A 15580-nucleotide genomic window follows, 5' to 3' on the forward strand; every position below is an offset into this window, starting at 1 on the left:
TTTAATATAGTATCTCAAAATAATATTAGCAATTATTATGAGGTTATTAATGCCCCCATAATGCTGCTTTCTAGAAAATGCGCTCCACTCTTCCCGTAAGTCCACTTTCCTGTACCTCCGCGACTGCTGGAGGAACTGGCCAGAGACTGCGTCTGAGGACACCATCTACAGCTAAATGCTGCTAACTAAATACCTTCAATACTGTAAAACTATTACTTCTATATTCTAAACCAAATATGAATTAACACAAAAGGTAGGAGTCCCATTAAGGTTTGCTGTGTGTTACCTGAGGCACGGTTTTACTTGTGGTTTTCAGACCTTCATGATTCAACCCCGCACCTCGATGTGAGTTAGCAGGGAAATAGAGGCGTATCTAATAGAGTGACACACGTTGCTTAAATCAAAAATTTCAGTACAAACTATTTTTTTCCTCGTTCGTCTTCCTTCCCGTGCTGATTAGACTGATCCAGCTCTTACTGTGAAAGGATGGGTGGCTCTGAAAAGAGCCGTTGTTAATTAAGCGGGGGGGGGGGGGGGAGAAAGACTCTTAACCACCAAATCCGTACAGAGTGCGCCCCTGGCGTTTCAGAGCATAAACCACATCCATGGCTGTGACCGTCTTACGCTTGGCATGTTCAGTGTAAGTAACAGCATCGCGAATCACGTTCTCTAGAAACACCTTCAACACGCCACGCGTCTCTTCATAAATCAGTCCCGAAATACGTTTTACTCCCCCACGGCGCGCCAAACGACGAATAGCCGGCTTTGTAATACCTTGGATATTATCACGAAGAACCTTCCGATGGCGTTTAGCGCCCCCCTTTCCAAGTCCCTTACCACCTTTACCACGTCCAGACATAACTAGCCGAGTACTACCCCACAACAACAAACAAGCTATAAAACAACCTATCTGTGAACTATGTTAGCGCATGTGGGCTCGTCTCGCTATATACAATTGAGGCAGACCGAATTGGAAACTGCAAAGAGGCGGTTCCATTCTAGTGGTCTCCCCTTTCCTTCCCCCACTGACCTCTGTACAATGCTAATTTAGAAGAAAAGAGCGGGAGAGCATTCCCCTCCCCCGCCCTCGGCTACCGACTGCTTCTTTTAAAATTCGGAAATCTTTTGATTACAAATATATACATTTTGTTCTGTAGTATTTCCTGAAATTTTTTACTTGTGTACATTACTAAATCCTACCTAATTATTGGAATCCCAGCTTTTCCAGCAATACAGGTCCCTTGAAACTCCTTAAAATAACAGCCACATTCAAAATGTGACTTTTATTTGTCATTGGTGTATTTTCACTTTTGGAGGATCTTCCAGAAAAAGTGTTTCACACCATGGCCTATTTCTTTTGAAAATGCTCCTTAGATTTTTCAAAAGTTGCAGTCTGCAGCAAAATGTGGCCGATCAGATTTCCTGATCCATCTTTCTCCTACCCCACATTCACTGCCATTTTCCAAAGCATGCATAAAGAGGGCTAATGTGATAAATACGCCTTAATTTCATCCGAAGGATGTGCTAAAATGGCATTTATTACCACTTCCAGTATCTGACATTCCATTAGTTATGTATAGAAAATTGGTGAGTATGCGAGCGTCACCTCTTTCTAATGCTTTTCTATATTCTCAGTGACCTCTAACACCTGCCATCTGCACTGGAATTCACACAGGCCCAGGTACCCTCTCTCTCTCCTTTCTGATGCACTATTGGACAATTGATCTGAAATCAGCAAGACTAAATGCAATATCGATATGTGCAAAGTACTACCCTTAGGAAGGAAAAATCAAGCATACAACTACAAAATGGGGATTAGCTGTCTAGGTCAGGGGTGGGCAAACTTTCTGGCACCAGGGCCACATTGGGGTTGCAAAACTGTATGGAGGGCTGGATAGGGAAGGCTGTGCCTTCCCAGACAGTCTGGCCCCCTCCCATCCAACCCACCTTCTCCTTGTCCCCTAACCACCTCTCCTCCCAGGACCCCAGTCCCCATCCAACCCCCCTGCTCCTAGTCCCCCAACCCCTATCCACACCCCTTAACAGCTCCCCTTATTCCCCATACCCTGACAGTCACACCCCCTGAAGAACCTCCGCCCCATCCAGCCACTCCCTGTCCCCTGACCGCCCCCAGGACTCCCCGCCCCTTTTCCAACCCCCCGGCGCTGGCCCCCTTACCATGCACTCAGAGCAGCATGTCGAGCAGCGTGTCTAGCAGCCATACCACCCAGCCAGTGCTAGACATGCTGCCGCTCTGCTGGGCAGGAGCGCACAGCTCCTCCACCCAAAGCAAGGTCCGCGCTGCAGCATGGCTTCAGGGGAAGGGGTACAGTGGAGGAGGGGCCATAGGCTAGCAACCCTGGCCAGGAGCTCAAGGGCCAGGCAGGATGGTCCCACAGGCCAGATGTGGCCTGCGGGGCATAGTTTGCTCACTTCTGGTCTAGGTGGTAGTACTGATAGAGATGATCTGGGAGTTAGAGTGGAATACAAATTGAATGAGAGTCAACAATGTGATGCAGTTATGAAAAAGGCAACATTCTGGGATGTATTAACAGGTATGTTGCATGCAAGACACAGGAGACAATTGTCCCACTTTACTGAGCACAGTCAAGGCCTCAACTGGAATACTACATTCAGTTTTAGGCAACACACTTTATGAAAGACATGGATAAATAGGAGAGACCAGAGGAGAGTAACAAAAATAATAAAAGGTTTAGAAAGCTGACTAACTGGGTGCAGACTCACCAGCAGTGCCTCCTACTGATTGTCCTTGGGAATTAGCATTCCAGCCTCCAGAGTGCCCTCTTCAGGCTGGTGTCTCACCTTGCTGCTGGCTCCCATGTTGTCTCCCAGGACTCCAGTGCCCATCTTGGGTGCTGCCCCCTGGCACTACCCCCACAGTTCTGGGTCTCCCCCTTCCAGGGAACCCCTCACCCACTACCCCTACCTTGCCTCAGTCATAGGCTCCTGCCAGTCACCAGCTAGCCCCCACACCCTGGGGCAGACTGCAGTATGAGCTACTCATCACCCATAAGGTTGGGATTTGGGCCTGCTGCCTCTGCCTACCCGTAGCTGCCCACTACAACCCCCATATCTAATAGAACTTACCAGGCTGTCAGCCTAGGGCTTTCCTAGGCTGGAGCTCCCAGGCCTCCTTGACCTTTCCCCAGCCCTGTACCAAAGTAGGCATCCTGCTTAGCACCTTACAACCAGACCCTTCTCCCTCTACAGACAGAGGGAAAGTCTTTTAGGGCTTTTGGCTCACAGCCTTTATAAAGCCCCTTGGGCCCTGATTGGGGCGTGGCCCCCAGCTGCCTCCACTTCCCCCAATCAGCAGGGGTTTTCATAGAATCATAGAATCATAGAATATCAGGGTTGGAAGGGACCCCAGAAGGTCATCTAGTCCAACCCCCTGCTCAAAGCAGGACCAAGTCCCAGTTAAATCATCCTAGCCAGGGCTTTGTCAAGCCTGACCTTAAAAACCTCTAAGGAAGGAGATTCTACCACCTCCCTAGGTAACGCATTCCAGTGTTTCACCACCCTCTTAGTGAAAAAGTTTTTCCTAATATCCAATCTAAACCTCCCCCATTGCAACTTGAGACCATTACTCCTCGTTCTGTCATCTGCTACCATTGAGAACAGTCTAGAGCCATCCTCTTTGAAACCCCCTTTCAGGTAGTTGAAAGCAGCTATCAAATCCCCCCTCATTCTTCTCTTCTGCAGACTAAACAATCCCAGCTCCCTCAGCCTCTCCTCATAAGTCATGTGCTCTAGACCCCTAATCATTTTTGTTGCCCTTCGCTGTACTCTTTCCAATTTATCCACATCCTTCTTGTAGTGTGGGGCCCAAAACTGGACACAGTACTCCAGATGAGGCCTCACCAGTGTCGAATAGAGGGGAACGATCACGTCCCTCGATCTGCTCGCTATGCCCCTACTTATACATCCCAAAATGCCATTGGCCTTCTTGGCAACAAAGGCACACTGCTGACTCATATCCAGCTTCTCGTCCACTGTCACCCCTAGGTCCTTTTCCGCAGAACTGCTGCCGAGCCATTCGGTCCCTAGTCTGTAGCGGTGCATTGGATTCTTCCATCCTAAGTGCAGGACCCTGCACTTATCCTTATTGAACCTCATTAGATTTCTTTTGGCCCAATCTTCCAATTTGTCTAGGTCCTTCTGTATCCTATCCCTCCCCTCCAGCGTATCTACCACTCCTCCCAGTTTAGTATCATCCGCAAATTTGCTGAGAGTGCAATCCACACCATCCTCCAGATCATTTATGAAGATATTGAACAAAACGGGCCCCAGGACCGACCCCTGGGGCACTCCACTTGACACCGGCTGCCAACTAGACATGGAGCCATTGATCACTACCCGTTGAGCCCGACAATCTAGCCAGCTTTCTACCCACCTTATAGTGCATTCATCCAGCCCATACTTCCTTAACTTGCTGACAAGAATGCTGTGGGAGACCGTGTCAAAAGCTTTGCTAAAGTCAAGAAACAATACATCCACTGCTTTCCCTTCATCCACAGAACCAGTAATCTCATCATAAAAGGCGATTAGATTAGTCAGGCATGACCTTCCCTTGGTGAATCCATGCTGACTGTTCCTGATCACTTTCCTCTCCTCTAAGTGCTTCAGGATTGATTCTTTGAGGACCTGCTCCATGATTTTTCCAGGGACTGAGGTGAGGCTGACCGGCCTGTAGTTCCCAGGATCCTCCTTCTTCCCTTTTTTAAAGATGGGCACTACATTAGCCTTTTTCCAGTCATCCGGGACTTCCCCCGTTCGCCACGAGTTTTCAAAGATAATGAATTGCTCCCTTCCACAGCCCCAGCCCTCTGCAGGGCTTTTCCAACCCCTTCAGGGCTGGAGCGGGTGCTCACCCCGCTACACTGACCTATGAAGAAAGGTTGAAAAAAAGTAGGAATGAAGATCAATTGTGCTCCATGTGCACTAAAGGTAGGACAAGAAGTAATGGGCTTAATCTGAAGCCAGGATGATTTCAATTAGAAATTAGGAAAAACTTTCTAACTATAAGGGTAGTTAAGATTCAGAATAGGCTTCTAAGGGAGATTGCAGAATCCCCATCATTGGAGGATTTTAAGAACTGGATAAACAAACAGCTGTCAAGGATGGTCTAGGTTTATTTGGTTCTGCCACAGTGCAGGGTTAGCTCAACTTGATCACCTCTCAGCCCTACTTTTCTATGATTCTATTGCTCTGGGTCATTCCAGCAGCCTGGTGGTACATGACACAGCGTACAAGGCTTAGTTAAAAGAAACTAAAGATAAGATTTTTCTTTGGGACTCAGCCCATTACTCAGAAGAGGCAGAATTAAGATTGGGGGGTGAGGAGGGGTGTTAAGGTGCAGTTTTAGATATTGCCTTAATAGTATTTCCTGATTTTAGTGTTTGGGAGCATATTGGATTTTAGCTAAGGCCTAAAATGGTGGATTTGGCTAACCTTTTCTCACAAGTCAATGAGAACATATTGATATCAGTAGTTCACACACTGTGTATACAGTTAAGGGAGCCATTCTTTAAATTGCAGGGAGCATGTGACACACATTGACGTTCTGGAACTGTGCATACTAGTTCCTGAAGTTTTTACTTTATGTTTGGAATTTTCAGCGCGGGGGAGGAGAGTATGGATGTGTGTATCTAGATTAAGGAACAGGAGCTCCCTCCCCTGTAACCGTATCTTTACCATAAAGAAGCAGTGGACTTGATCTGTATGGCTATTGACAATCTTGGACAACAAAACACAGCTGTCCTTAAAAGGCTGTATCTGGAGTACAGCTTTGCAGACACAGCTTCAAATGTGTGAAGCTGAAAAGTGAATATAAAAGACACAGAGATAATCTTAAAGCTTCCAAATTCATTGGCTAAAAAATTATGCCACTCTGGAGAAAAAGGTGAAAAGTTTACAATCCCAGAATTTAGAAGCTAGTGAAGCCTTAGGAAATGTCCTATTACACAATGAAAAACGGAAGCTGAGTGATTTAAGGAAGGGGATGTGACGTTAAAAGGAGTTTTGTACAGATTAAGAACACTACAGAAAGAAGAAGTTAGGCAGTCGGGAAGAGTGCAGTATTAAATTATTAAAAAATGTAAGTGTTAAAGGGAATGTTGATGACTTTTTTTTTTTACATAAAAGGCGTGTTGAGAGAAGGAATATCTACTAAGATCAATAGGAAAAAAAAAAAACATAGCCACTAATATTGCTGTCAGAAAAAGAACAGTTTAAGTGTAGCAGCAGTGGTACCTATATTGAAGCTGGCTGAAACTTAGAAAAGAATAAGGAAATCAAAGCGGTATCAACACAGAATATTTCTAAACTACAGCAGTTAACAGAGCCACCACCCCAAAGTTATCTCACTTGTGGGAAAATGTATTCAAAGACGATATATAAAATTAAAATTGCATTTAGAAATGTGAGCTTCTTAATTTAGGGAAGGCCCAATGAAAACTTGAGATGACCAAATCTCTGGCATGGAGCATGAAGTAGGAGATTAGGTGCTTGTATAGTATGTCTCAGATAAAAAGCCCTTTCCCAAATCCATTTTGGAGGATCCGTGCTATGTAATGGATAAGGCTAGTCCATCAGTATACCTGGTTCAGGTAAAGGATGAAAAATGGGTGGTGAGTTGATGGTTCCATGCAGTGCAGCTGAACCTATACAGAGGAAGGGACAGAAGGGAATCTACTGATGTAAAAAGAGGGAAGCAAGAATAATTGTTTTCTTTTTCAGATGTTGATTAACATGGGAGGAATAATATGAACTATGTTGGGATCCATGGAATTCAGGATACAGCAGAGAAACGATGAGGTGACAGTACATGAGGGGGAGAATACCACCCTAGCCTTACGGTTCCCAGGTAGTCATGCAAGAAAGCCTACAATGTTCTGGTACAGACTGGACTGCAGCCAAGGTGGAAGATCCTAACAGCTCTCAGGAGCAGGGACTTGGAATGGGGGACCTAGTGGGGATGGTGTGTTTAAATGGGATGGTAATGGCTAACCTAACCATGCAGTTAACACTGTTGGGAAATATTACAATTATATTAGTAAATTATTGAACTACCGCCCATGAATCCCCTACCATGCCAGGAAAGTGACTGAGACTTTGACCTTTTTTCTGAATGTGATTAAGGACTTGCAGAGTACCACTCCCACTCCTGAACATACTGGAGTAACAATGTCTACTACTCTAGAATTGAAGGAAGGTAATGAACCATGTCCAGAAATGGAAGCATGACCTGATAATGGACTAGTGATAAATTGTGAACATCAGATTATGAGTAATAACACACAGTAACAAGTGATACCTGTAGTATTGAATGTATCCAATTTTACATTACCACAGCAGCTCTGTCATGTGAAATATTTGCACTTCTAAATGGAAATGATATAAGAAGTGGGGCAAAAATTCAGACAGCCAATGGATGGGATTGAATTCAAGGAAATCTGGTGGCTTGAGAAGGGAAAGAGTCAAGGGAAGGTAAATAAAAAAAAGATATGGAAACTGTACTAAGAGTCGGGGCATTTGGAACATCAGCATGGAATCACAATATTGTGGGAGGAAAATTAGAGCATGAGAGTTCAACTGTAAAACCTGTTAAAATTATATAAACAATAGAATGAGGATATAGGGGAGAATTTAAAGGGTGTTCAGGATGCTAGGATAACAGGACAGGTGTTTAGAGAAGTGGAAGCCGCACTCAATAAACTGGAAAAAATCATGAACCATCATAATGTGTCAAAGGCAAAGTACGTGTTTGTGTTTCTTAATACAGGAGCTTCAAATTGGAGGAAAGGAAATTGAGCATGGGGAAATACGTGGGTTCATAACAAATAAGCTGCTAGAACAATAGACAAAAATAAAAAGAGTAGATTTGAGCAGGGATGCTATTCAGGAATCCATTATGCTGAGAAAAGGTGCACGTTTGATGAAATATGGATAATTCCTTGGGTACTAGCAGTACCAGTGGCCACAGGTCTAAGTGATGAATTAAGAGTAGATAGTGTCCAGCCTATAGATAAGTTGGAACCTACCATGGCAAGTTACATCTTTAAGGTATATGTTACTCCTCCTTGGATACTAGTAAGGACAGGTGGGGAGTCTGGAAATCCCCAAATATCTCATGGTGTTCAAAGAGCTAGGGTACCTGGTTATGTCATTGTGATGAACTGCATTGCCAGTTTGTGGGTTCTCCTTTGATGAAGAAAAAAATCACACAGTACAGCTGAGGCAATGGGGACAAGGTCAAGTCAAGATTGCAAAGGTTGGAGAAGACACATATTGTGCAATCTCTTGAGTCGGACATTTCCAATTTGTCACATCTTTTCTGAAATGTGACACCCAGAACTGGACACAATACTCTAGTTGAGGCCTAATCAGAGCTGAATAGAGTGGAAGAATTACTTCTCGTGTCTTGCTTACAATATTCCTGCTAATACATCGCAGAATGATGTTTGCTTTTTTTTTTTTTTTTTTTTGCAACAGCGTTACACTGTTGACTCATATTTAGCTTGCGATACACTATGACCCCCAGATCCCTTTCCCCAGTACTCCTTCCTAGGCAGTCATTTCCCAATTTGTATGTGTGCAGCTGATTGTTCCTTCCTAAGTGGAGTACTTTGCATTTGTCCTTATTGAATTTCATCCTATCTACTTCAGACCATTTCTTCAGTTTGTCCAGATCATTTTGAATTTTAATCCTATCTTCCAAAGCACTTACAACCCCTCCCAGCTTGGTATCATCCTCAAACTTTATTAAGTGTACTCTGTATGCCATTATCTAAATCATTGATAAAGATATTGAAGAGAACTGGACCCAGAATCTATCTTTGCGGGACCCCACTCATTATGCCCTTCCAGCATGACTGTGAACCACTGATAACTACTCTCCGGGAACGATTTTCCAACCAGTTATGCACCCACCTTATAGTAGCTACATCTAGCTTGTATTTCCCTAGTTTTGTTTATGAGAAGGTCATGTGAGACAATATCAAAAGCTTTACTAAAGTCAAGATCTACTGCTTCCTCCCATCCACAAGGCTTGCTACCCTGTCAAAGAAAGCTATCAGGTTGGTTTGACACGATTTGTTCTTGACAAATCCATGCTGACTGTTATTTATCACCTTATTATCTTTTAGGTGTTTGCAAATTGATTGCTTTATTATTTGCTACATTATCTTTCCAGGTACAGAAGTTAAGCTGACTGGTCTGTAATTCCCTGGGTTGTCCTTATTTCCCTTTTTATAGATGGGCACTATATTTGCCCTTTTCCAGTCTTCTGAGTAGATGTCCAAAACATTTGTTGACCTGAAGACAGGAGAGTCAAAATATTCAAAGCAACATAGATATACTGTGGAATGTCTCATGGTGGAAGTTAGTGTACAATATTGGGGAACATCCATGGATATGCATGATATCAACAGGTTTTGTAATTGTGCAAGCCATCTTAGTAGTGGTGTTAATTGCATTGATTTGGAAGTTTAGGAACATGGTTAGGTAGTGGAGAAAGAGAATAAATGTTTATGAAATACAGGGTTTGATCAAGCTTTAGAAAGGATTCTATGGCTTCATGATGGGAAGTGTTGATGGTGAAGATATATTTAGGCCTGACAGAATCCTGCAGTGAATTTTAAGAGTCTGTTCTGATAACATTTAAGAGTGTAAGCATAAATAGAACTGTGCATGTGTAACAAATTGCAGAGTAATCATGTTTGTGAGAAAAAGAAATGACAAAGTAACTAAAAAGATGCAGAAGACCAGCTTGAACACTAAACCTGTACTGACAGAGGAGAGTTAACATGAAAATATGTGTAAGAAAGGGTAACAAAAAGCTGTAAATAAGTAAGTTATAAGTAAGTTTGTTTAACAAAGGGCGGTTAAAGCTGTATTGGCCTGTGCTGGAGGTGTAACTGATCTAAATAACTTATCACCACTTGCTAAGTGTTTTGCCTAAATAAAGATTTGTTAGACTCATCTGCTGAGTAAGTGAATCTCAATCCAAAATACAGATGTTCAAGTTTATGTGCATTTGACATTTAGAGATAAGAGGCACTGCCAGTCAACATAAACTCTGCATTAACCAAGATTTTGGGTAGTGAGTTTTCCTTGATTTTTTGAGGAAGTGTTGGCAGAGAGGGGGAAATGATAGAAAGAAAAGGAGTACTTGTGGCACCTTAAAGACTAACAAATTTATTTGAGCATAAGCTTTCGTGAGCTACAGCTCACTTCATAGAGACAACTATGAGCGGGCATGAAGGATCTTTGTGGGTATACTTTAGCCTCCCCCTGCACCAGCTCTGGGCTCCTCCTGCATCTTGCCTCTCCCCAGTAAAAGTGCAGAGGCCAAGGTGAAAAGGGAATCTGGTAACTGAAGGGTTATTAGGAACAGATCAAGCAGCTGAAGGCAAGGTAAACCCCAGATTCTTTATTCCTCTTTGGAGGCTTGGAAGGGGAAAAGAACTGTGAACAATCCATGGAGATAAATGCATTCTGATACAACACCTCCGAGAAGGGTGAACTGCTCAGTTCATCTCCAGGCTTGTTTTCATCCACCCCTCAAAATAAAATTATCCCCCCACAGTTTTTGTGGAATACCAGTTTTTAAGACAAATGTCCTATGTACATGGATATTAGAACAATAGGAATATTGAAATCAGGTCCATATTGGAGGAATAGAATAAAAGAACACCTTGCACAAATGATCCCACAATTATGAAACAAACCTGACATGGACCCTGATGCATCACTCTTATTTTCAAGTTTCAGAGTAGCAGCCGTGTTAGTCTGTATTCGCAAAAAGAAAAGGAGTACTTGTGGCACCTTAGAGACTAACAAATTTATTAGAGCATAAGCTTTCGTGAGCTACAGCTCACTTCATCGGATGCATTCGATGAAGTGAGCTGTAGCTCACGAAAGCTTATGCTCTAATAAATTTGTTAGTCTCTAAGGTGCCACAAGTACTCCTTTTCTTATTTTCAAGTCTCTGGATTTTAGAGGAATTTGAATATTAAAATCACCTTCTTAGTAGAAGGGAACTTTTTGACTCAATGACCCTCAACATTTGTATAACAGAGTGTACCTCTACTCCTCTTTTGATATACACCTATATTCAAGATAACATTACTATGCATGTGGATTTTGAACATTGGGGGGTATATTATCACTCACTGATCAAATAACCCCAACTTTGCCACACAATTTTTACCTGAGGCATTGTTGCATCATGCCAATTTCTAAGACAATTTATCTATACATTTGGATTTTATAGAATTTTGAAATGTGCAAACAACTCATTTGGATATGTTATATCTCAGGAATCCCTTGACTGAATGAATCTGCATTTGCTTTATATAGGTGTAAAGGACTGCAGAAGACTTTGTTACAGCCTAGCCAGGGAACTTCCACTTTCTCAAGCCGAGAGGCTACTGTGGGACATAGATAGCTGCTTCCTTACTGTTGGATAGAGAGAGTTTTTGAAGGACACAGCTGCTTTGCATGGCCCTTTGCCAGGTAGTAGATAGCCCCCCTTTAGGAGGCACCTAACTTTATATTCATGAGCTGTTTTTGTGTAATGCTTATTAATGCTGACTGTCTGCCCCTCCGTCGGACTCCATCCCAGGCAAAGCTCCGGTGTGCTGGGTTCCCCGCCTCCGTGACTGCAATGCTTGGAGTCCCCGTTGCAGATTGGTCACTAACCTTCAATAAAGCCAATAACTCACAGCTGTGTGTAAGCCTCGTTTTTCTTAGAGTACTCCTGCTGGACCTGTGGTGCTTCAAGCACCGTGGCCCAGAACAATAGGCTACCCAAATCCTGTTGCATGCCTGTGCACAACCCTTCATCACTCAGCTACCTGGTCTTGCCACCTCCTGGCTACTCCATCCCCCTGGGTCTACTGCATAGGGATGGGGCTCTGCACTCCAGTAGGGAACATGGGAGCCTGTACAACAGTCACAGGTGAAAGAACACCTGATGAGAATGAATGAAAACTGAAACGAGCTCTGATGTATGAAGTTCTCAATTAATCACCATGAATGTTCTCATCTCTTCCCTTGTCCCAGTGCCTGGGTGTATGTGTCATATACTGCATCATACACAGTATTTGAGAAAGAGAGTCATTTTAAGGGACATACTAAAATAAACTTGGGGATTCATTAGGATGTAGCTATTGTTATTTCTAACAAATGTTTTTAAGCCTTGCTCACATCGTAATGTGTGTAGGGTGGAAAACAAAACACAAAAGAAACAAACAAACAAAAAAAACCTCTGACATTGTTACCAGAATCTTCCCTGGATATTTAAGTAGACACCTGCTTATTAGTTGTTACAGTCTAATCAAATAGTATATGATGCCTTAATTTTATCTTTCACATTATATTATCTTCTGTCACAGAATCAGCTTCTTTCTGCTTCTTTAGGTGATGATTTGTGGGCTAGTTTTCACCAGCTTAAACCAAGATCATTACAAGAAGTGAGAACTGTTATTGTGGAATACAAAGAGAACATAAAGTTTAAATTCCTTTGTTGTGAGTGCAAAGTAGGTTACAGATAATTCAATCCTTTTCTGAAGTGATTGGCTCTGAGAAGATACACAGAGAGAGAGATTTAAAGTTCCCTTTAGCTGTTAAAAAGGCATCAAAATGAGTTATATTACATTAGTGCTACAGAACATATACAACAGTCTCCTGCAATTCAGACAACTAAATAAAGTGTTATCATTAATTATACACTTTAAAGAAGCCACCTTTATATAACATTAAATTAAATAGAAGAAAATAATTTTATTAACTGAATTTTCATCTCTAGATAATGGTATCCCTATAATTTATGTTTATACTACAACATTGTACCTTAATTGTTGTTTTGTTAAGGTAATGATTTTGTTTGTGGCACTATTTCAGCGGAATTAAATGATTTTAGGAGGTAAAAGACATTGTTAAAGGAGCCAATTCTTATTCTGTTTTCAAAACTCAGGGACAAGTTTGTGTTACTTCCTTCTCTTCAAAATTAATTTACACTGAGGAAATCCATTCATATACTTAGTTTTATACTCTGACTTGGAGAAAACGCCCTAAAGAATAATATTTCATTGTGAATGTAATTCTATTGACAACTGTACCATTTTCATTTGTAACTATAAACAAGTTACCCTCTCCTCAGGTCTCTCTAGCTTCAGGTTCCAGAGTTTATGGGCTCTTCTTTAACTCATCTATATATTCTACAACTGAAAACTAAAAATACCTTGTTTTCCCTTTACCCAGCTAAGAAACTGAGCGATTTGGTAGCAGATATTATGTAAAAAATGAACTTTTTAATTACAAAGAAACACAAATTGAACTGCGAGGCCTTTTGCAATGAAATTGGGCGGGCTCTTTAACTCACCAATAAGACTTCAGTTCTTCTCTAAAAATACCAGGCAGCTGATCTGCAACAGTTTCTTTCTGTCCCAGACTGTCAGATACTCTGCCAGTATGTTAGAAACGGCACCTATTGCCTCTCCCCATGTCACTGCTCCTGGGGAGAAAAACTCGCCAAAAAAACGAAGAAGGCAGAAGGAGGCACCAAAACTCACAAACCCTCGGGTCCCAGCGTGACCAGCTGATCACCAAGGCGGTGTCCGCTTCCAAGGAGCGCAAAGGGCTCTCCTTAGCTGCTCTTAAGAAGGCTCTGACCGCCGGAGGGTACGATGTGGAAAAAAGCAACAGCCGCATCAAGCTGGGACTAAAGAGCCTGGTGAGCAAGGGCACCTTGGTGCAGACCAAAGGCAGCGGCGCATTCGGCTCCTTCAAGCTCAGCAAAAAGTCTGATATGACCAAGGAAAAGAAACCGAAGAAAAAGGCCTAAGAAACCTAAGAAACCAGTTGCCAAGAAACCCGCCAGCACCTCCAAGAAACCCAAAAAGGCTGCGGCCGTGAAAAAGAGCCCGAAAAAAGCCAAGAAACCAGCAGGTGCCGCAGCCGAGAATGGCCAAGAGCCCCCAAAAGCTTACAGCCGCTAAGACCACGAAAGAACCTAAGAGCCCGAGTAAAGCCAAGGCGGTGAAGGCCAAGTTTGTCAAGCCGAGTAAAAAAGTAGCGAAGGCGGTGCCCAAGAAGTGAAACTGTTTAAAGAGGAAAGGAATCGTCTCAGCCAAACAAACCCAACGGCTCTTTTAAGAGCCACCCATTCCTTTCCAAAAGGAGCTGAAATGTCGGGATCACTTACTTAATAACCTAACCGTGTCTCTCTTGAAGGGCAGTAATTCCCTTCTCAGCTGGCAACAGAAGAGGACAGATACACGGCTCTGGGAAAGCTATTTCTTAGTATCTTTCTTATCTTACCTGCTCCATATCAGTTTTAGTCCTGCGCTCTCGGAGTAAAACAGTCTAAAATGCTAAAATTTTAGTGATCTATAGACAAAAGTCCCTTTTCTGACCTGGAAGGAGCGAGAATAGGGATTAGCGCCGTAGTTAGTTTGAAAAACCCGCATTTTTATTTTATTTAACAGTAATTTAGAAGTATCATGGGGGGGGGAGGATGGATTAGAAGCTATATGAACTCTTTGAGAAGATTAATGGCTACAAATTATTCCCCCCCCCCCAGGAAATCTATTTGTTTTCCAGTCAGATTTGTGGGCTATTTTGAACTCTACGGTCTTTTAAATCGGCATCCAAGCAGTGGGTAGGGGAACGCCGGGCGTTGTTATGACCCTTTTGCTATAATACACTTTTCATATAGATTCTAATCCATTCCCCACTCTTGTGATACTTCTGAATTACTGTTTCCAGAGATAAACCGGGAATAAATAAAATTTCTTTTGTAGTTGTTTCACTCCTCTCAGAAAGTCAGATCATTTAAGCTCTTGCTTGTTAAACTGCTCGTCATTACAGATGGCGGGCTGCCAACAGCGGGGAATGAGTCTGGCTTTCTTGTCCCGAGCCGCATTCCCAGCCAACAGGAGAATCTCAGCGGTCAGATACTCCAGCACCGCAGCCATATAGACCGGGGCACTGGCACCTACCCGCCCCGCATAACGACCTTTCTGAAGCAGACGGTATACACGGCCACCTGGAAACTGCAGCCCAAGAGAGAGACTTTAGCCCGTACTTTACCTCCCTGCTTTCCTTGGCCCGACATTATGACGCAAAAACTATTAAATGCGCCTCACTCAAAAAAAAGTGTGTGTGGGGGGGGGCGGGGAGAATAACGTTTTCACACATTGCTTTTATATCTCTTCTCTGTTTACAATAAAACGGGTTGTGATAGGCTAAAATGGTCACAGATCTGACAACATCCCTTGGGGATGAGGATCTACCTTTAACCAATGGTGAGGTAGGATGTGAAAGTTTCTACGCCTTACAGCCAATAGTTAACCAAGCAGTCCGCTAATTTGCATTAATAGTGGGGCAGGAGCTATTAGTCTCTCGTTTTTGTGGTTCAACTAAAAAGAGAGGGTTACTTTTAGGACACTCCGTCTGTAACGCAGGAACATAACTCATTTTAAACGTTCCATTTAGTGCAAGACACTCATCAAATTTCAAAGCACCCTGCCTAAAAGACATTTTGATACGCATA

The 15580-nt window shown here is 42.9% G+C and overlaps 1 protein-coding gene and 1 pseudogene across 1 annotated transcript; one reads left to right on the plus strand and one right to left on the minus strand.

Annotated features, from left to right (window-relative positions):
- Positions 1 to 438: 438 nt before the first annotated feature.
- LOC119851093 (histone H4) lies at positions 439 to 904 on the minus strand. The gene has a single exon (XM_038390336.2). It carries the CDS (start codon positions 857 to 859, stop codon positions 548 to 550), a length of 312 nt encoding a protein of 103 aa, XP_038246264.1. The 5' UTR covers positions 860 to 904; the 3' UTR covers positions 439 to 547.
- A 12411-nt stretch (positions 905 to 13315) lies between these two features.
- Positions 13316 to 14836, plus strand: LOC119850957 (annotated as a pseudogene).
- The last annotated feature ends 744 nt before the right edge of the window (positions 14837 to 15580 follow it).

This window comes from Dermochelys coriacea, chromosome 1 (genome assembly GCF_009764565.3).
Source record: "Dermochelys coriacea isolate rDerCor1 chromosome 1, rDerCor1.pri.v4, whole genome shotgun sequence".
Classification (NCBI taxonomy): domain Eukaryota; kingdom Metazoa; phylum Chordata; order Testudines; family Dermochelyidae; genus Dermochelys; species Dermochelys coriacea.

Bases quoted from the DNA above. Each gene is read 5' to 3' on its own strand.
- LOC119851093 (XM_038390336.2), bottom strand. From the start codon at position 859: ATGTCTGGACGTGGTAAAGGTGGTAAGGGACTTGGAAAGGGGGGCGCT.